This window comes from Lithobates pipiens, unplaced genomic scaffold, assembly GCF_037356315.1.
Source record: "Lithobates pipiens isolate NorthernLeopardFrog02 unplaced genomic scaffold, aLitPip1_a1.2 Scaffold_22, whole genome shotgun sequence".
Taxonomy (NCBI): Eukaryota; Metazoa; Chordata; class Amphibia; order Anura; family Ranidae; genus Lithobates; species Lithobates pipiens.
Genome location: NW_027507784.1, coordinates 304,736,089 through 304,758,945, shown reverse-complemented (window position 1 = coordinate 304,758,945; position 22,857 = coordinate 304,736,089). Strand labels below are relative to the sequence as shown.

The 22,857-nt window shown below is 45.5% G+C and overlaps 1 protein-coding gene across 3 annotated transcripts in view; it reads left to right on the top strand.

Annotated features, from left to right (window-relative positions):
- The window catches only part of ASB8 (ankyrin repeat and SOCS box containing 8), a 33,483-nt gene extending 10,875 nt beyond the window's left edge, over positions 1 to 22,608 (top strand). For 2 of the 3 annotated variants that reach the window (XM_077449309.1, XM_077449310.1), the window contains 3 exons: positions 9,859 to 9,974; positions 15,217 to 15,321; positions 16,539 to 22,608. In XM_077449309.1, the coding sequence (XP_077305435.1) occupies positions 9,859 to 9,974; positions 15,217 to 15,321; positions 16,539 to 17,171 (854 nt within the window). In that variant the 3' untranslated portion in view covers positions 17,172 to 22,608. Of the gene's footprint in view, positions 1 to 751; positions 833 to 9,858; positions 9,975 to 15,216; positions 15,322 to 16,538 lie in introns of all 3 variants that reach the window. The other variant, XM_077449308.1, reaches the window with a different exon arrangement.
- Positions 22,609 to 22,857: the final 249 nt, after the last annotated feature.

The window sequence follows — 22,857 nt, the reverse complement described above, 5'->3', positions numbered from 1 at the left end:
ATCTCAGGAGGGATTTTGGTCCACTCTTCTTACAGATCTTCTCTAAATCCTTAAGGTTTCTTGGCTGCCTCTTGGCAACTCGAAGTTTCAGCTCCCTCCATAAATTTTCTCCATAAAAGACCAACCTATGACCCATCTTCAGTGTTCCGACTAAGGGATGGAGGTTCTCATCCAAGATTTTACAATACATGGCCCCGTCCATTAGCCCCTTAATGCAGCAAAGTTAGCCTGTACCTTTAGCAGAGAAACCGCCCCAAAGTATAATGTTTCCACCTCCGTGCTTGACTCTAGGAATAGTGTTCTTAGGGTCATAGTCAGCATTTTTCTTCCTCCAAACTGGGCGAGTTGAGTTAATGCAAAAGAGCTCAATTGTGGTCTCGTCTGACCACACTACTCTATCCCAATCCTTCTCAGAATCATTTGTAGTTTATTGGCATAATTCAGATGGGCCTGTACATGTGCCTTCTTGAGGGGGACCTTGTGGGCATTTCAGGATTTTAATCCATAATGGCATACTGTGTTATCAATGGTTTGTTTGGTGACTGTGGTCCCAACTGCCTTGAGACCATTCACAAGCTCCTTCCGTGTAGTTCTTGGCTGATTTCTTTTTGACATCCTTGCCTTAGGTGAAATCTTGTATGGAGCTCCAGTCCAAGGGCGATTTAATGGGTATTTTGTATTTCTTCCATTTACGAATAATCGCTCCATCAGTTGTCTCCTTCTTGCTGATGGTATTTTACCCCTTTTACAGCCATGTATCATGTCCCTGACAGCTCTTTGGTCTTACCCATGATGATGAGATTTGAATGGAAGAAAGAGATTCTATGGACAGGTGATCAAATGCTTATTTTACTAACTAAATTTATAGCATTTGTATGATGTTTTTTTCTGGAGTTTTGGTTGATATTCTGTCCTCTATCATTTAAAATACACCTATGATAAAAAAAATTATAGACCCTTCGTTTTTTTCTTAAGTGGGCAAACTTACAAAATCTGCAGGAAATCGAATAATAATTTTTCCCCACAATTTTTTTTCTAGGGTAGAGACTAAAAAAGTTATTAAAGCCTTTAGGTTGGAAATCCCTCATATATATGACTTTGTTTTTAAATATGCAGGCTGCAAAGCGGTCTTCTCATTTTTGGCTAGCCATCTAATCAGTCACTGACCTGAAAGAAACTGTAGATCGATTTCTGTTTAACCACAGTGATGGGCGCCGCTGGGGAAGTGAACCAAGAAGCGGGTCTTTAATAAGGCCTGCTTCTGTGCACTCCTTCTAATCCGGCACGGAAGTGAGGCTTTAAATCGCCTCCTAAAGCGCTACTGCTTTCCTCTCTCAATCTGGCGCCCGGGCACATAACCCCTTGCCCCCCCCCCACAAGATGGGTCCCTGGCAGTGGCCATTCATGGATCAAAAATTCAGCCAACCCCTGCCGAGCCAGCTTAATTTTGATCCATGTATGGCCTGCTTTAGTCCTCTTTGGCTAGATCCCAGAAATGGCCACTGGCCAGGGGATGTCCTGCCTCTCTTAGACCTATCCCCCTCACTTAGTGGGAGTCTAAGTTTGAGGATTAAAGAGCATGAATAAATGTATTCCTCCAATGAGGAAAAAATGTTTTTGTAGTTATGGTAAAATACAGAACTGCTAATTCAAGCCCTTGTAGATACTTTTGACACTTGAGTCAACCTTGGAGGTTTTGGAGGGGGCTAAAGACCTCCACAGAGTATCCTGCAGGTTTATTTGGTGTATTTTTGTGTTGTGACTGGGAAATAATGGGTCATATAGGTATCAAGCAGACCACACTTTTACTGACAAAGGTGCCCCCTGCTTTGTTCCAGAACACATGAGAGCCCAGAAATCCAAGGCGCTCTACTTTTCAAATGCATACTGCCAGAGCCATCTCCCAAATCTGGTGTGGGATGGCATCTGGGCAGATGAGCCAAGTCTAACTCGCCCATCCAGATGGCAGGTACTGTGGGATGTTTGGCCATAAAGGCTATTCCCTCCTGCCGGACAGTAAACTGTAATGGTGGTGGGATATAAATTGCCATAAGGGGAACCTCTAAGCCACCAACAGCAGCGTGGAGAAATAGAAACTGACCCTGCGGATCTGACTGCAGGTAGTGGATTTGGAACTGCACTGATTTAGCAATCAGAATAGGTACCCCGCGGGAATTAGAGGTGTAGGGGGGTGGTAGAGCCAGCCCACACAGGGTTTTTTGAGTGCCATCTGTATCCAACCCTTGATGTGAGTCTCAGCTAGGACGGAGACGTCCGCTCGCAAGGTCTTGAGGTGGGAAAGGACAGCTACGCGTTTGGGTTTAGCACATAGCCTGCACACGTTCCATGTAACTAATTCGAGAGAAGCCATCAAACATTTTAAATGCAGAACAGCATACAGTACAAGAAAAAAAAAGCATTACACGTGTGAGTGCGGCGGGTCTGTGCAAGCAGACAGCAGGGGCCAACGGTCTGTTAGTACTGGTTGCACAGAGAGCCAAGGAGGGTAGTGAATGACCATGAGGATTCAGTATATATATCGAGTACAATGAGGTTGAGTTACGAGGGAAGTCAAATGTAAGCAACTTAATATATATAACACAACTTTGCCTACTCTGGACCAGTGGGGCAGAATAAACAAATGACTACCTTCCATGGCCGTGGGGATAGCGGCTGGCCAGGGAAACAAAACTTGAAAAAGCGTCAATGGTTGCCAGGTCAGAAAAAGGAACATAAGGGGGCGCAGATAGCTTCAGGACTGGCCGAAGGGGGTCAAAGTGGGTGCAGGAAGGGAAAAATAACAGGCAGTGCCTGACTCGCGGTTTGTAGAAGATTGACTGGTCTGGGGCCAAAACAATGGGGCCACTATCGAGAAATCCTTTTCACATGCGGAGAGAGGGGAGTTGATTGGAGACTTAGGCAGGTGCAGGGCCAGCTGTGTTGTGGTGTTCCAGCCATGACAGGACTGCAGTGAGATCTTCAAAGAATTGGGCCTTGCCATCGCAGACCACGCGGAGCCTTGCTGGGAACAGCATTGCATAGGTTAGTTGGTGGATGCGGCGTTGTCGCTTGGCCTCAGTGAACTGTGCCTTCTTCTTTTTTACGTCGGCGGAGATACCTGGGATTTTGCCTCTCTCGCGGGTTAGGCGAAGAACAGTGTACCGGTGGTTTTGAAGCTTTGCAATAAAGGTGCGTGGGGGGGGCTCCAGAGGTCGAGCAGCCAGGCGATGAGCACACTCCATAACAAACATTGTTGAGAGAGCCTCTCTGCTAAAAGTTTTAATAAGCAGGTTCTCAAGAAATGTGGGTGGGGGGGGGGGGGGGTCAGAGCCCTCCGCTCTTTCGCTAGTCAAACAAATCGGAGATTGCATCTGCGGAGTCTGTTCTCCATGTTGTCCTGCTTATTCAGGATGACATTGAGCTGATGCTGCAGCTGTTCAGTGCTCACTTGCAATGGTGGGATTTCAGCCTCCATGTGACCTACCCTGCGTTCGGTCTCTGTCGCGCTCTCCCTCAATTTGTGGCTATCCTGTCGGATTATAGAGCTGGGATATTCATCTGACGATACATAGTTATACATAGACCGTATGTGCAGAGAATTGGTATCGTAATGAAAATATCAAACATTTGACCATACTTGAACAGTTCAGAGACGAAAGACGAGTAAGGAATAAGAAAGAGAGGGAAAGAAATACCGGGCCACAAATAATATCAAGACCAATATTATATTATTGGAATAGCTGGACAAGCATTTATCTGGCATAAGGGGTGCAGGGACGCCGCCCCCCTAATTATTATATTTTTTTTTTGAGGCACATGTTTAGAGCCTGAGGCTCTAATTGGCTTCAAAAAAGGGTGGGCTCGGAGCCCACCCAGTTGTGTGCCAATAGCAAATTTTTATATTTGCTATTGTCTTCCTAATTCTCCTCCAGGCCACTAAGAAAGCTGGTCCCAATTGCCCGAGAGGAAAAGTGACCGTATTGGTCGCAGAGGAGGAGGAGGAGAAGACGCAAGGGAAGCTACCATGAAGCCACTAAGGAGGGGGAGACGCAGGAAGCAGCTGAAGCTGAAGCTGCCCACGACCTAGATGGGGTAAGTGCGCGACTGGAGTGGGAATGGTTGGCGAATGGTTTGTTTAATTGCACCCCCCCCCCCCCAAAAAAAAATGGAGTCGCCACCGATAATGATACTATTTTTTTCGTGGATCAAAATCCATGAGATCTTGTGTTGGCTGTAGATAGAGACTGACGTTTCTTTCCACACTTACATACAGTTATTTTGGCCATCAGAAAGACAAAGCGGATTAATCTTTGCAAGCCAAGGGTTGTGTCCTTAATAGGTTAATTTAGCAAGGCAATTTGGGGCTGTGTGTATGTATGTGTGTGCATATATATATATCCCCGTGACTTGTCGTAGCAAAGAGAATATCTCATTCCCGAATCCCTAATTCTAGGACATTCCCACCTTCTATGATACTTTTGTGGCCCGTTCCGCACATACTTAAACAGCATGGTGAGGAGCTTGGATACAGTTTTACCAGGCAGGAAAGGGACTAGGTACCACCTAGTCAACTCTATGTGATTAGCATTGAAAGGAATATGGATGACGTTTCTGCCATTGCACGCTAAGTTGACAGAGGTCCCTGGCCCACTCTGCTTGCAGTTTTTTTTGGAGGAATGGGCTATCTCTAAGGCAGGCACCATTCCTCCCACAGAAATCAATGATGGGGCACCATTCCTCCCACAGAAAGCAATGATGGGGCACCATTCCTACCCTAAATACCAACAGTAGAGCACCATTTCTCCTGCTGGTACCAACAATGGGACAGCATTCCTCCCAATAAAACCATTGAGGAGGAATTGTTTTCACTTCCTTTCTAACCCCACTCGCCACAGTCTGGCCCTCCTAAAGCCTGAAGGAGCAGTTGACTGGCCCTTTGTTTTCAAAAGTTTGGAGACCCCTGGACTAAGGGAATCAAAAAGCCCTCCAATCGAATTAGTGCAGCTAAGTATTCGGTTGGAGGGCTTTTTGATTCCTTTAGTCTCTTTGAACCATAACATGTTTGGTTATACTGTCTTAAATTCAACAAAAACCTCTGTTTTCAACACAAATTGCTCATACAGTTTAGACTCTTTGTGTTAAGTAGCTGGTAAGTGCACTGAGGAAATTATCCTAATTATATTTTGTGCCGTTTCCATGTGCACCTCACTTTTGCTAGGTATACATTGATCGGTTGCCATTTTTACTTTGGGCTTTTGAGACATTTTAACCTTTTTTGTGTACCTATAACAACTCATTGGTGAGATGATCTCAAGGTATCTGGTGATTCCTTTGACATGGTGTCCTCAAAAAGCAGAATACATGTTTTTGTGATGGCTCCTTGTGAGGGGCTTGCAATGCAGCTTAACCTTTCCAATTTCTCTGTGTAATATGTTACATGTCAGTTCTGTGCATGTGCCTTCTTATGCTAACATTGTATGTCATAAGTGCTAAAATTACTAAAGGGGGCAAAGTTAGCAGCATGGAGAATACAGCCTCCCTCTTGTAATCTAGCTGACAGTTTCCAGCTGCTGTGTGTTAGCCTATAGCTCCAAGTCCTGTCATGTTGTTCCGAACTACCAGACTAGCACTTTACATCTGGTTCCCCTGGCAACAAACTGGTTAACGTCTCCCCTAATATTTGCTGTGTGTGAGGATTTGGCAGCACAGTCTGTTTGGCTAGGAGGGAGCCCGAGCTGATTTCCCCCCCTACCCTCCTCCTTCTGATGGCTACTGAATATTTCATCCCATCCGAGCAGGAATTAATGGAAGGAGATGCTCTCTGCTCTTCATCCATTAAAAGCAGCCCTGGGAGGCATCGCCTTGGCCCGTCTCATGTGCCTTCTGAGTGCCAGAGGCAGGGAGCCTCCCTGAGGGGGAGCGGAGGGAGAACAGAGCACCTCCGTAAGTCCTCAAATGCGTCAGGAAGAGTACATAGAAATGGGACCTCAGACTAGGCTTGTAACCTTGTTTATCTGGACATGGGCAGTCGCGCATCCTGCCCTAATCGGGCCTTTTCAGAGACCTTCGTTATCCTCTCCAGTATCATATTTTCTATATTAAGACTCGGATATTAAAATTTTTTTGAAAGGTTCTGCATGCTGTGCACAGAAGGAGGTTTAAAGAAAATCAGTTGCAAAGCTTAAAGAGAACTAGTCATGTAGCTTACAAAAGAGTTTTTATATTTTACTGTTAAAGCAAGCCTTTCCATAGGTAAACATCTGTAAACCCACAACTGGAATGTTGTATCGGTATATTCTTGGGCACCCCATGACCGTCACCCCATGACCCTCCACATTTGTTGTAATATGTAAATACTGACTTGGAAAGTTGATGGCTGGCATGTTCCCTCCTGGCTCACTGCTAGATGTAAAGTATATCTAAAGCCTGGTACACGCTATCAGTTGTTTATTTTATTTGTATTTTTTTATTCATTCAACCCAGTGGACTGGGGCATTCGGGAGGAGATACTGTACTAACAATCTGATGAACACAGAAAACACTGGTCAGCCTTCATAGCCATTGGGTGGTGATCGGCAGACCATTTTTGGTCATGCCCTTCATCAGAAGCCAGACCAGCTGCAGTACACACAGGCCGAATGTTGGCTGGTCTCTATTGAACCAGCCGATACCGCCTGATCTTCAGCTCATGTATATGGTGCTTTAGGCTAAAAAATGTTTTGGATTATTTAAAACCTCTATTGTTTTTTTTTTCTTTCTTTGTCCCATTAGAGGGATTTCCGTTTTTTACTTCCTGAAAAACAGCAAGAAGTCCACATAGAAGTTTCACTCCTCACAGCACATGACCTTTATATAACGGGCAAGTGCTTGAAGTGATCTTCTATGGCTGAGGCCCTGCCAAAACCAAATACGAAGACTCTACCGCTCCAAATACATTTCACATATTTATTGTGAAGACAGCATTAGGTCTTAAACTGACATTTTGGGGCCTTACACAGTCCCTTCCTCAAGGCGACATGGTGACCTATTAAAAAAAAAAAAAAAAAAAATCTCCAACCTGAGACTAAATCCCCTCTTAGACAGCTGCCACTGGAACAGGTATCCCCACTGCAAGATTTACCCTCATCCCATGTTATAAGGACAACTAACATTTTTGATATTCCATTCGGTCAAATAGAGAGGGTTTATCTCCCCAGTTGGGACAAAGATGGCAATAACATTCTGGGAGACTCTCTCCTAAATGTAGCAGACTGCTCAGATCCTGATTTGAGAGTCTTGGGTCTCTCTAGCTTTTTCTGGTTTCTCCCTCTGGCCCTACTCATTGCAGAATACCACAGTAATGTGAAGGTCAACAAGAGGAACCGTTAAGAGCTGCAGGGAACCTAGAAGTTTTACACTCTTTTTTTCTCAGACTTTGAGGTACCATTTGTCAGCACTGGAGAGGCATTTGGTGTCTTGGGCAGTGTGAAAGATTACATCCAACTTTCACAGGATTGCCTTGCATGAGCAACTTTTGTATAGTGACCGGGTCACTTTATGTGCACAATATAAAATTGTGAAGAAAACGGCGTGGGTATCCCTCCAAATCCATACCAGGCCCTTTTGGGTCTGGTATGGATTTTAAGGGCTACCCTATGCCAAAAAAAAAAATAAAAAACACACAAAAAATGGTGTGGGCTCCCCCTAAATCCATAGCAGACCCTTATCCGAGCATGCCTCCTGGCAGGCCATAAAAAGGGAAGGGGGGGACATGAGCAAGCACCCAAAGGCACCTTGCCCTCATGACAAGGAACTCTTCCCGACAACCCTGGCCGGTGGTTGTGGGGGTCTGCGGGAAGGGGGTTTACCTGAATCGAACAAGGTTGGTCCCCAGATAACCCCCCCCCCCCCCAAAAAACTGTCAAAAAGGAATTAGAATTTTTGAAAATTCCTTTATTAAAAAATCAAAAACAATGCCCCCCCCCCCGGTGTAGACCCATTGTCGATCACAACACCTTCTGGCCCGTAAAAAAAAAAAAAAAAGCTTGCGCTGAAAGCTCCCGCCGTCTGCCTGCTCTGTTGTCTGCCAGTTCTTAAATAGCAAAGTAGCAGGGTCACCTGGTAACGCCGCCCCCTTGTGATGTTGTTGACTGGTGCATGCTGGGTCGGTGACATCACAAGGGGTGTGGTATGGATTTTGGGGGGGGGGGAGGGGAAAACAAATGTACCGGACTCTTTAAATTTGCAGCTAGTTTGCATTGCCGCTGCATCGCATATATGTGAACTGGCTCCATGCAAATCGGAAGCAGTTCAAAAGCATATATGTTAATGGTGCCTACCTGTGAAAAATATAGGTTTTATACTTACTTTGGCTGAGGTTGAGTCTGAAGCTGAGAGGATCCCTTAGGTCAGGTAGTTGCAGCCCAGTGATGATTGAGATGAGCTAAACCTATAAATAGGAGAGAGCAAAAGTCCACCTGGAAATGGAAAAGAACCAGGTAGATCGCTTTTACAAATATGTGTATTAGTATTTAGACAAAAACTGAATTAAAAAAATTAAACCATCAGTTTTCGCTCAACTTCACTTTTCAGGCGCAAAAGGCAAAGCTAATGCTCTGCAATATGCAAAGCTCGATTGCAGAACTATCGGCCTGACCCAGCGGACAGCGTTTCAATCCTTGGAGATCAGACCACTGCTTCCCTACAGAAATCAAAGATCCTCTCTGACAGTACGATAGCTGGGGACAGCTTTTCATACATGGGCTGTGATTTGCTTTCTTAGGAAAATTAAAGTGTTACTAAACCCAGAAGCCTGCATTCACTATATCTGATCTCCCACAGTACACAGAACATGGAAATGCAATTATTTTTAGTAACTATAAACTGCTAAATACCTTTTCTCATCAGTAGTATATAGCAGTCTTGTAACTTCTATCGGTGTCTGGTTAAAGCTTGTAGGAGTTTTCATTCTCCTCTGACTGCCCTATGAGGTTGCAGACTCTGTCTGGACAGTGCTAATTGGCTCCGTGCTGATCACATGCACCCTCCCAAGAAAAAAGATATTAGCAATACACACCAAACTGAGCATGTGCAGAGTGCCCTCAAGGCTCTGTTCTATCAGAAGATGGCTTGGGGACGGTAAAAGAGGGGGAGGATCAGAGAAGACAGGATCACACAGCCTTTTTACACAATTCAGAGGATTAATCCCTTAGGATCCACAGTGAGTATAACAAGCATGATTTACTGCATATACAGACCGATTATTCTGTTGTGGGTTTAGTAACATTTTAACTGTAAGTCTGTACACTGTTTGGTTTGGCTATAAAGACTCCTGGTATATAGATTACTCCCAATAAACAAATGTCTGGGTATGGGCTCATGCTGACCAAAGTTGTTTTCCTGCATTTGATGTGCATTTGGAGTTGAATTTTGCTGACTTGAGTTTGAATTGTACACATAGCAATTCAGATGCTGCATTTTGCATTGCTCTGCATTTATTTGGACGCAGTGTGTCCTATAGAGGTGCATATTAACTGCAGCCAAAGCAGGTCAATTGCAGCCTTTTCTTGCCAACCACCGTTTGCTATTCAAAGATGTGGATTTGTGCCTGAATAGCAAATGCTGCACTTGACAAGAACCCCAATTGACTGGAGCCCTAAAGGGGATCATTATGGGGATTTTTTGGTTACTATTGTTATGGTACCTGAACAACCAAAAATGTTCAATGTTTTTGCATTTTAAATTTTTAGGTATTGAAAGGCTAAGGAGGTTATTGTATAAATGAAACATTTAAAATGTAATTTATTAGTTATTGGATAAATCTGTGGGTAAAAATCCCTTTTTACATTGTATATATTTTTCCTTTCTTTTATATTTCAGGTATTCGAAAAATGATAGAGGTGCATAGAAAATACTCTCTCTCCGAGAGGTTAATCCGTACAATCTCCTCCGTGCGGTCGTTGCCTGGCGACACTGTGGAATCTCTGATTCGCAAGGTGGGTAGAAAGAGGTAGACTTGTTCCAAGTAACCTGCTGTTACCGTCCTCCATAAAATGCTAGCTGACTGGCTGTCCCGAGCAAGCATTCGAGTACCTGGTCTGCATCATTCTCCAACTTCAAGCAGAGCATACTAATGAACTTTAATTCTGAAAGCATCATCACTAATAAAACCAGGAGCCTGTGACAAAGTCCACAAGTGACCAGCATCACCCGTGACGTGTGTGGAGTTTGTGGTATTAAAGTGACTTGGGGTTCTCCTCATCAGGATCTGCTGTTACTTCTAAAATTGGTGAGGCTGAGCAGTGCCCTGCCCACGTCATTCATTCACAGACATCTGTGAACAAATGAACTACAAGTCCCATTAGCAGCTGCAGACCACAGACAGACTTGTAGTTCTCAGTGGAATAGAAGTGCAATAATCGGCACACTTGTAGTCCATTGACACTTCCTCCATTGGTCTCCACCTAAAAGCCTGTAGAGCATGTGTCAAGCACAAGACCCGCGGGCAAAATCCGGCCTTGCCAGGCCATTTTATGTGGCCCTCGCACCTCTCCTGCAGCTATGGCTTTCAGCCCCCACCTTGTTTCAGCAGTCAGCAGCAGAGAGGAGGACAGAACTCCTCTGCCAGATCCTGTGCTTCTCCTTGCATCCACAGAGATGCTCATCACCTCCACCTTTCTCAGAAGTGTCAGAGAGGAGGACAGAACTCCTCCTTCCTCCTACAGATTCTACACCTCTCTGTGCAGCTGCAGCACCCCCTCCTCTCAGCAGACTCCAGCAGCTGGTTCCAGTCCTCCTTCAGACCCTGCACTTTCTGCTTCTCAGCCCCACCCTCAGCTTCTTCCTGGCCACAGAACAAGGTTAGGGGGGTACACTGTGATGTAAGATGGGGTGGAGGACCCTTGACCTGATGGAAGGGGGGGGCTCTTGACATCCTATGTAAGGAGGGTGGGGTGCTCTGCATTTATATAGTCTTACAAATATAATCGGCCCTTTGAGGGCAATCATAATTCTGATGCAGCTTGCGATGAAATTTAGTTTGATACCCCTGCTGTAGAGGTACAGGAAGAGCTGGAGGGAGGAAGGGTTTGCAGGAGGCTGACATTGCACTTGTGATCCACTGATCACAAGTTTCTGTGAAAAAAAAAAATTAATGCATATTTTTTCCTTCAAAAAAATAAATAAATGTAATGTATATATTTATTACACAGACGCACATTTATTTATTTTTTTTCTTAAAGAGGATCTTTACCCATAACAACTTGATAAAAAATAATGTTCTTTATCAAGGAACATACATTTCACATTCATAATTATGCTACCTAAATCAGTGTGTGCTCTAAATTGCCTCCAGCATTGCTCCCGTTTCTTCTTGCTGGAGGCTGCCATTTTGCATTTTGCGCCTGAACAGCAACAAAATTTTATATAGGAACTTATTTTTAATGTTTTACATATCTATACATGCAAAAGGGTCCAGTCTGAAGTCATCTAGCAGGACTTAATTTTCTGACTAAAGTTCCACTTTAAAGAGGAAGTAAACCCTGATGGGTTTTACTTCCTCTTTGTCTCCCTGCAAAGGTAAAGCATAATGGACTACTATGCATCACATAGTAGCCCATTATGTGTCACTTACCTGACACAGGAGCCAGCGATGTCACCGTTGTCCCCTGTAGCACGGAGCATCCATCTTCTTCCGGGTATTGCTGCTCCGCCCACTCACAGCAATGACGTCACTCCCGCACATGCACACGGCAGCCACCACTAACGGCATATCGCTGTTAGCGGCATGCCCACGGTGCCTGTCTTTTTGCAAATATCTCCTAAACCGTGTAGGTTTAGGAGATATTTCTTGGACCTAATCTAGGCTTACCGGTAGGTCAAAGTGGTTTGTAAGGGTTTACAACCACTTTAAAGGTGAACCTGGCCATTCTGTGAAGACGTCAGGTGCAACCACTGGCTGAAGTCAGTTTTATTTTTTTATTTTTTTTAAACCTCCGCTCTCCCCCCCCCCCACAGTGTTTGCTGATTTAATCCTCCAAACTTTACATCCCTACAGTGTCCCCTACTGGTGGAACAGGAAATGGACACTCCCAGAAGTGTTAGATTTGGAATGATCATCATTAACCCTTTTTTTTTTTTTTTTTTTCTACTGTAGAGATTAGTGGCATGAGCAGCGGGAGAGGTGATTATTCCATATTTTCATTGCGGGGGGCATTTGCTGTACAGTTTTAGTGACAGAGTTAATTTAAAACCGCATACATTCAATGCATGTCACACTGCTTTTGTCAATAAACGCTACGCAAGGAAAAGCTTTCCTGTGTTTTTGTACCTCTACCAGTGTAATAACCTGTCTGAGATAAGAAGGAAGACAGCTTTTCTGCTTGATGACATCATAGACCAGTTGAACCACGTATCTGCTTTATTTCCAATTGACTTGCCTACATCATTTTCTTTCTTTCTTTCTTTCTTTCTTTCTTTCTTTCTTTCTTTCTTTCTTTCTCTCTTTTTCTTTCTTTCTTTCTCTTTCTTTCTTTCTTTCTTTCTTTCTTTCTTTCTTTCTTTCTTTCTTTCTTTCTTTCTTTCTTTCTTTCTTTCTTTCTTTCTTTCTTTCTTTCTTTCTTTCTTTCTTTCTTTCTTTCTTTCTTTCTTTCTTTCTTTCTTTCTTTCTTTCTTTCTTTCTTTCTTTCTTTCTTTCTTTCTTTCTTTCTTTCTTTCTTTCTTTCTTCTCCAAACTGAGGCCCATGGGCTGAATGTGGCCCCTGACTTGCCTTTGTTCAGCCCTTGGGGCACTATACTCCCACTGACAAAAACATTAAAGCCCCATACACACTATCAGATTTTCTGCTGAGTTTTTCCTTCAGAATTACCAAAACCATATAATATGAGGTCAAACATTAGGAGTTTCAATTTGCATGCAATCAGGCAGGCCCTTCTACTACATGGTTTTGGTAAATCTGATGCCAAAAATCAGCAGACAATCTGATAGTGTGTATGGGGCTTAAGGCAGCAATTTCTGCATAGACACCAACAATGGGGCACTATTCCTCCCACTGACACCAACAATGGGGCACTATTCCTCCCACTGACGGCAACAATGGGGCACTATTCCTCCCACTGACGGCAACAATGGGGCACTATTCCTCCCACTGACGGCAACAATGGGGCACTATTCCTCCCACTGACGGCAACAATGGGGCACTATTCCTCCCACTGACGGCAACAATGGGGCACTATTCCTCCCACTGACGGCAACAATGGGGCACTATTCCCCCCCCCCCCCCCCACTGACGGCAACAATGGGGCACTATTCCCCCCCCCACTGACGGCAACAATGGGGCACTATTCCCCCCCCCCACTGACGGCAACAATGGAGCACTATTCCCCCCCACTGACGGCAACAATGGGGCACTATTCCCCCCACTGACAGCAACAGTGGGGCACTATTCCCCCCCCCCACTGACGGCAACAGTGGGGCACTATTCCCCCCCCACTGACGGCAACAGTGGGGCACCATTCCCCCCCCCCCACTGACGGCAACAATGGGGCACTATTCCCCCCCCACTGACGGCAACAATGGGGCACTATTCCCCCCCCACTGACGGCAACAATGGGGCACTATTCCCCCCCCCCACTGACGGCAACAATGGGGCACTATTCCCCCCCCCACTGACGGCAACAATGGGGCACTATTCCCCCCCCACTGACGGCAACAATGGGGCACTATTCCCCCCCCCACTGACGGCAACAATGGGGCACTATTCCCCCCCCACTGACGGCAACAATGGGGCACTATTCCCCCCCCACTGACGGCAACAATGGGGCACTATTCCCCCCCCACTGACGGCAACAATGGGGCACTATTCCCCCCCCCCACTGACGGCAACAATGGGGCACTATTCCCCCCCCCCACTGACGGCAACAATGGGGCACTATTCCCCCCCCCCACTGACGGCAACAATGGGGCACTATTCCCCCCCCCCACTGACGGCAACAATGGGGCACTATTCCCCCCCCCACTGACGGCAACAATGGGGCACTATTCCCCCCCCCGCTGACGGCAACAATGGGGCACTATCCCCCCCCCGCTGACGGCAACAATGGGGCACTATCCCCCCCCACTGACGGCAACAATGGGGCACTATCCCCCCCCACTGACGGCAACAATGGGGCACTATCCCCCCCCCACTGACGGCAACAATGGGGCACTATCCCCCCCCCCACTGACGGCAACAATGGGGCACTATCCCCCCCCCCCCCACTGACGGCAACAATGGGGCACTATCCCCCCCCCCCCCACTGACGGCAACAATGGGGCACTATCCCCCCCCACTGACGGCAACAATGGGGCACTATCCCCCCCCACTGACGGCAACAATGGGGCACTATTCCCCCCCCCCACTGACGGCAACAATGGGGGGGGCACTATTCCCCTCACTGACGGCAACAATGGGGGGGGGGCACTATTCCCCCCACTGACGGCAACAATGGGGGGGGCACCTTTCCCCCCCCCACTGATGGCAACAATGGGGGGCACCTTCCCCCCCACTGATGGCAACAATGGGGGGCACCTTCCCCCCCCACTGATGGCAACAATGGGGGGCACCTTCCCCCCCCACTGATGGCAACAATGGGAGGCACCTTCCCCCCCCACTGATGGCAACAATGGGGGGGGCACCTTCCCCCCCCACTGACGGCAACAATGGGGGGGGGCACCTTCCCCCCCACTGACGGCAACAATGGGGGGGCACCTTCCCCCCCCCCCCCACTGACGGCAACAATGGGGGGCACCTTCCCCCCCCCCCACTGACGGCAACAATGGGGGGCACAATTCCCTCCACTGACGCCAACAATGGGGGGTACTAATAATTCCTCTAATACCAAAGCGGAGACATTCCTTCCTCCTACTAGCCATTGTCCAGCCCCCCTAAAGTCTGAAGCACAGTAAAGTGGCCCTTTGTTTACAAAGATTGGAGACCCCTGCTTAAGAGTAAATGCTGGTGGGGGACCATACTGTCTGTTACATATCAGAGTTGGCACACTTCTCTTACAATTGGAGTGGTAGGAGTGAATACAAATTATATTCAAATTTACCAAGTTTAATTAATTTGAGTAGACAAAAATTGTAAATGGAGAACTTTAATGACCAGCAAGACCCGTATGTTTACTGCAGTTAGTGGTATTTTCTTAAGACCTGGCTCTCGGGGTGCTAAGTGATATCCTGTCTTTCTCTTTCCGCAGGGAGCAGATGTGAACATTCCTCATGACACGCTGTTGCCACTGCATAGCGCCTGTATGGTGTGTGACGCGGACTGCGTAGAGCTGCTTTTGGAGAACGGAGCCAATGTCAGTGCAACCAATCATTTTCTCTGTTAAACCGGTTATACCAACGAGCTTCTATTAGTTACATATGGCTGTCATAGCATCTTATGCCTTGTTGCTGCAGTTTTTGAGGTGCAACTCAACTAGCACACTATAGATCCAAGGGAGTACACATAACTAAAGTTAGCTTTGTGTAGCCAAACTGCGATCCTGAATCCCAGTTAGCAGTTCATAATTCTATGTTTACGATAGTCTTTCTGTTTTAAAATTTTTATTGAAGTTTTCCATAAAAAAAGGTTAAACCCCATAACAAGAACAATGGTGTTGATCAGTTACAGAAACTGGTGATAGTCCATGACACAGGTGGAATGTGTTACAATCGGACACATAAGAACAATAGTAGTATATAGTTGCAAACCTAGGCCAAGACATAGAGAAAGAATAACACTAACACTGCATATAATGGAGAAAAATTGAGTATAAATTGCAGTCCTTCAGTTGAGGGGAAAACATCCCAAGCAGAAATTAGCACGTGCCCACTAAGGCGTAAAAAAAATAACCAGAAAACCACCAGCTGAATGGGTGGTTGATATCTCATCTCATAATAGGCATTTAGAGACCGCAACAGAAAGGAGAAAAGAGTGAAAAAGTAAGCCGCTTAGGGAAAGAAAGGAAAGTTGGGGGGGAGTAGGTGGTAATAAGAAGAGAGGAAGAATTTTGGCTGCCCGGCCATCCTCTCCAGCCGCCACAACCAACCTCACAAGGAAAATGTTAGAAAATCTAATTTTTTTTATTACAGTGTGTATTGCCCTCTCATTCTCAGGAGGATAGGAAATCTCTCCTATGGGGACATGGACAGCAACAAAAATTAGAGGGAAAAGGACACAACTTTTGTCAAGTTTTTATTGCTGTCTTTGTCTTCTGGACCTGGTGTCCCCATTCCCTCACTTCTAGTCTGTTTGACATAAAAGAATTATGAATTGCTTGAATCATAATTGTGATACGAATTGCAGCAAACGGCTGTTTTTCTAAACTTCTGATAAAATTCATGACTGTAATGTATCATTAATGAAGAGCATTTGATTTTTGTTCCTCTCCTTTTTTTCTGGCCATTTTGTAAAATATGTGTAAAGATTAGTGAGCAAATATCCATAAAGTTCTTTTCTTTTTTTTTCTTTTTTTTTTTTTTTTTTTTTTGACGAGAGTGTGCATTGTCATATCTGAGTTATCCTTTCTTATAGGTAAATGCCAAAGATGGTTACCAGCGCACTGCTCTCCACTATGCAGCAGAGAAGGATGAAACGTGTGTGGAGATCCTGCTGGAATATGGCGCCAACCCTAATGCACTGGACGGCAATCAGGACACACCCTTACACTGGGCAGCTTTCAAAAACATGGACAGCTGTGTGCTGGTGCTTTTGGAGGGCGGGGCCAAGGTGAACACCTTGGACTATAATCAGGACACACCTCTGAGCTGGGCCGTGATGAAAGGCAATCTGGAGAGCGTTCGGTTGCTCTTAGACTATGGAGCACTGCCTGATACCATCAACCTCAAAGGGATGTATCCTGCCGGGCGGCTTGCAGCTCTAATGGGCAGAGGTTTGGGAGGCGAGAGGGAGGAGCAATGTCTGGAACTGTTGCACAGAGCTTGTGGGAATCTGCGGATGAGAAGGGAAGGAGGTGTGCCCCCTGAGGCCGCACGACATGCTGAACTGTGCCAACGCCTTCTCAAGCTGTGTTCAGAACCTGGCTCTTTGAAAGCTCTGGCGAGGAGCGTGGTTAGGTGTAGCCTTGGAGAACGCCTCCTCTCAAATGTAGTGACTAAGCTACCTGTTCCTAAATCTATCCAGAACTATCTTCTGCTTATAGAGTAAATTAAAGAGAACCAGTCATGTCTGAGTATATGCACACATATCAGTATTCATCTTAAGTTATAGCTCTACAGGCTTGCTTATGAAAGATGTGTATTTGCCCCCTTCTTAGTCTTTCTATGCTATGTCCGCTACCTGGGCATCTCCCCTAAGGATGGGAAAAATCCCCATAGAAGTCTTGAGTTCTACTGTGCATGCATAAGAAGAGAACCGCCCAGCCAGAAGTAGATGCACAGCTGGACAGGACACCTGAACTACTATTGGTAAGTATGCAGCTGTGGAGGGAGGATAGTTTAGACACCTTTCACACTGAAGGTGCTTTACAGGCGTTTTAGCGCTAAAAATAGCGCCGGTAAACTGTCTCCCCATTATGAAAGCCTGAGTGGTTTCACACTGGGGTGGTGCGCTTGCAGGACGGAAAAAAAAGTCCTGCAAGCAGCGTCTTTGGGGCTGTGCGGGATCGGTGTATAAAACCGCCCCTGCCATTGAAATCAATGGGCAGCGCTGCCGAAGCGCCTGCAAAGCAATTAGAAAGCGGCACTTTTTTTGGGCGCCATTTAACCCCTTCTTTGGGGTTAAAAGCACCCTGCACATCGCCGGTAAAGTGCCGCTAAAACGAGCAGCGTTTTACCACTAACGCGGCCTGCATCCCAGTGTGAAAGGGCTCTTGGATCAGCTCAGTGAGGGGTGGAAAATTATCGGAATAATTATTTGAAAGCTTCCTTACCCTTTAATTTCACCTTCCCCATTGTCTTCAATGAATTTCACAAAAACATTTTTTCATTTCCCACATATAATTTTCTCTTGTGTCTTATCAAAACCAATTTACTCTGCTGAGTAGCGCTGGCTGGGAGTAAGATGAGTAACAATGGAATACAGCATCAACATTAATCCCTATTGTATCACTATCATGCCTCAGCAAAACCTCCCTAGAGCTTTATCCTTCTCAGAATTTACTGTATGCTAGCAAAGTTGTTTCAATGCGGCAAAAAAACTCCCAAAAAACAAACTGCCCCAAATATAGAAGAGGGCCAGGAAATCTACTTCAAGTGTTGGGGAAATGCCCTAAACTAATCTGGTATTGAAGGTAGGTTGAATATGGAATGAACAATGTGTTGCAGGTAAATATTGCTCTTGATCCAGAAATTTGACTGCTGGGGGCACTAAATAAGGAACAATAAAAGCTTAATACCGTACCTTAAAGTGATTGTAAAGCTAGAATTGATCTTTTATGAAAATAACAAATGTGTGAGGGGAAAAAGTATTTGATCCCCTGCTAATTTTGTACGTTTGCCCACTGACAAAGAAATGATCAGTCTATAATTTTAATGGTAGGTTATTTTAACAGTGAGAGACAGAATAACAACTAAAATATCCAGAAAAAAGCATTTCAAAAAAGTTATACATTGATTTGCATTTTAATGCATGAAATAAGTATTTAACCACTTTGCAAAACATGACTTAGTACTTGGTGGCAAAACCCTTGTTGGCAATCGGAGGTCATACGTTTCTTGTAGTTTGCCACCAGGTTTGCACACATCTCAGGAGGGATTTTGTCCTACTTCTATTTGCAGATCCTCTCCAAGTCATTTAGATTTCGAGGCTGACATTTGGCCACTCCTTTGTTGCCTTGGCTGTGTGTTTTGGGTCATTTGTCATGCTGGAATACCCATCCATGAGCCATTTTCAATGCACTGGCTGAGGGAAGGAGGTTCTCACCCAAGATTTGACGGTACATGGCCCTGTCTATCGTCCCTTTGATGCAGTGAAGTTGTCCTGATCCCTTCAGGGCCGTCTTTAAGGCAGGGCAAAAGGGGCAGCTGCCCAGGGCCCTGTCATTGTTGTGGGGCCCAAAGCAGCTGCCTCATACTTGCCAACTATCCCAGTTTATATTCCCTTGTCCCTTGAAGTTTTAGTCCTGTACTGCTACTAATGCTGCCCAGCTCTGCCCTATTGTTGTGTACAGATGACTCACCTGCAGACCTGTGTTTACATGTAAATGCTGGCATTCATATGTAAATAGCAGTCACATGCATATGTAAATAGCTGAGGCCAACAGCATTGATCTGTAAATAAAGGCAGCATTCATAGGTATATCATGCCCCCCCCCCCCCCCTGCAGTGAGGAGAAGATGTGCTGTAACCTATTGCAACCAGTGAGCAGTATTACTGTACAGTAATCTCTAGCAGCCAATCAACAAGCAGAAATGTGATGTAACCTCTAGCAACCAGTCGGTAAGCAGTAATGATATGCTGTAACCTCTGGCAACCAATCACAATCGCTGCCTGATCTGATACAGTAAACTTATTTTAAGTCTAGCTGCTATTTATTGTATGTCCCAGAGAAGGTGGAGAGCGAAATTGCATGGGGGGGGGGGGGCCTAAGAAAATTTTTGCCCAGGGTCCAATCAATATTAAAGACCGCCCTGGATCCCTTAGCAGAAAAATACCCCCAAGGCATGTTTCCACTTCCATGTTTGATGGTGGGGATGGTGTTCTTGGGGTCATAGGCAGCATTCCTCCTCCTCCTAACGCTGCAACTTGAGTTGATGCCAAAGAGCTTGATTTTGGTCTCATCTGACTACAACACTTTTACCCAGTTCTCTGAATCATTCAGATGTTCATTAGCAAATTTCAGATGGCCTGTACATGCGCTTTCTTGAGCAGGGAGACCTTGGGCAGTGCAGGATTTCAGTCCTTCACGGCGTAGTGTCTTACCAATTGTTTTCTTGTTGACTATGGTCCCGGCTGCCTTTAGATTATTGAGCAGATTCTAGTTCTGGGCTGATTCCTCATCGTTCTCATGATCATTGAAACTCCATGAGGTGAGATCTTGCATGGAGCCCCAGACTGAGGGAGATTGACAGTTTTGTGTTTCTTCCATTTGCGAATAATCACACCAACTGTTGTCACCCTCTCTCCAAGCTGCTTGGCGATGGTCTTGTAGCCCATTCCAGCCTTGTATAGGTCTACAATCTTGTCCCTGAGATCCTTGGACAGCTCTTTAGTCTTGACCATGGTGGAGAGCTTGGAATCTGATTGCTTCTGTGGACAGGTGTCTTTTATACAAGTAACAAGCGGCGATTAGGAGCACTCCCTTTAAGGCCCCTTTCACACGGGATGGATCAGTAATGATCCGCCCCGTGATGATCCGCTTGCTCAGCGGGGATCGCTCCGTTGTCCCCGCTGAGCCAGCAGATCACAGGGTGGTCCTGGCACCGCCCTGTCAGTTCTCCGCTCTCCTCTATGGGGGATTGGATTAACACGGACCGTCCGTCTGTGTTCATCTGATCCGCTCTGCAGACAGATCGAAAAATAGGATTTTCCTCCGTCTGCAGAATCAGACAATAGCGCAGGCGGACGATAGCGGGTGTCTGCGGATGTTCATCCGCAGACACCCGCTATCCCATAGAAATGCATGTATGTCTGTATTTTATCCGCAAACGGATGGATGAAATACGGACATAATGTCCGCATGTGTGAAAGGGGCCTAAGAGAGTTCTTCTAATCTCAGCTTATTACCTGTATTGAGAGGCAGAAATCTTGCAGATAGTGGATCAAATACTTATTTAAAATGCAAATCCACTTATAACTTTTTTGAAATACGTTTTTGTGGATATTTTTGTTGTGATTCTGTCTCCCGGCTGCTGAGCGTCTATACCAGTATTAGGCTAGGCTCACATTTGTGGGATAAATTTTGCATGGCCACAGCAGCCTATTCATTTGAATGGGCTGATGTGCCGCCTGAAAATGCAGGGAAAAGGTTCCTGCACCTTTTCTGAAAACGCAGCCTGCACACAAACCACCAGTGTGGGGGGAAACTGCGCTACAGTTTCCATTGCAGGGGGCTTGCCATTGGGCATTAATGCCACCCCCATGCATCTAAACTGCAGCACATTTTTTGTCTGTGGTTGGTTGCTGGTGCAGGAACATGTGTGATCAGACAGCAGCAACCACCCGCACAAGTGTGAACCTAGCCTAAGGTAACTGAGCACTGTAGCTGGTTTACCCCTTTACATTCTTAGGAGCTGGTTTGAGGCCAGACAACTGGCAGGGCATCTCCCCCCAGGTTTCAGATGACCTCTGACAACTCAATATGAAGTGTTAGACCAATTTACTTAAATAAGGGGGGGGGGGGGGGGTCTTTTTTTTTTTTTTTTTAAATACATAAGCCTACATAGTCAAAATTTAAGACTGAATGTTCAGGTCCTTGAATAACCCCTGTCATGACTGGTTGTCTTTAAAGAGTTAGGCCACCCAAAACTGATGTTCCATTTATAAGCAGATAGTGGTGCATAACTACACTTGGCTATTTTTATATATCTTGGGAGATGTTCCCTCCAGGTCTTTGCCTATGTCATTCCTCTATGTAGACTTTTTTTTTTTCCCCTTATGTATCAGGAAACCTCCAACTTTGCATGCCTCAATATAGAAACTCCAGCTTGGAAAGTGAGATCTACTTGTGTTCGAATGTGAAAAGTTTGGAGACCACAAACTATATAAGAAGCTGATAAAATACAGAGACACACGGGGGCTGTGGCAGTCCTAAGTCGCTTCTGAAAGTGCTAGTTGCTTGCCTGTCATGCCGATATAGTGCCTTCAGACCTGCAATAAATATGCATATTAGGCATTCTGATTTCACTTTGCCTTTCCTAATGTGCATGCTTGTTCTTGGGGTAGTAACTTTTTAGTAGTTACTAGAACAGGCAGGTAACTAGCATTCTTGGAAAAAGGTTAGCAATGGCAGCTTACCTATTTCTCTTACAACAGGAAACAAATAAATCAAGTACGGCGCTGTCACATCCTATCCAGTTCCTCCAGAATACCTCTGCACAATATATATTGCTTGTTACATCCACTCTGGGTGTTGCTGCTCTTATTAAAGTCCACTGGGTGGCAGACAAACCTAAAAAGCACAGAGAAACAGAGCGCACACCAGCCCTAGTGCATTAAAGTTTATTTAACTCAGTAAAAGGTTAAAAAAGCCAGGTATGTCACTCACAAACATCCGTTGAGTAGTAGCATTGGTATTTACAGCCTCCACTGTTGCCTCCTTCCCCGATTTTAGGCTCCCTGCAGTAGCTAGCAATACGGATGGTTAAGTACTCGGTTCGCTTGCTGGCTGCAGGTACACTCTCTCTCCACGCCTCACACGCACGGACCTGCCGGCTCTGGATGACGTCACTCGCAACGGGGGGGCGGATCTCTCAACGTGTGTACTGACTGTACCTATTTCTCTTAAATAAGGTTTCCGTTAAGCATGGAATCCATCCTGACTAAAATACATGTATTGGGTGGACTGGTCCTCTTTAATGTTTTGCCAATGGACATAACTAATCAGTATATGGACCCTTTTGTACTGTATGAATTTTAGACTCAAGTTATCGGACTCTCAGCAGATTACCAATACTGAAATAAAGTATTGCACAGGTTGTAATGAATCCAGTTACTTGTCTTATCTTAGAGTTAAAGTGAGCTAATTCTCTGTACAGGGAAAAGCAACAGCTTTCTAATATATTTCTAATATTGGGGTTGATTTACTAAAAGCAAATAGACTGTTCACTTTCGAAGTACAGTTGTACTTTACAAGGGAATTAACCCCAAAGCTTAGTGATTGAGGTGGCGCTCCAATCACATGCAAGCAAAAATGCTGTTTTTTTTGTTTGTTTTGTTTTTTTTTCTTGCACGTG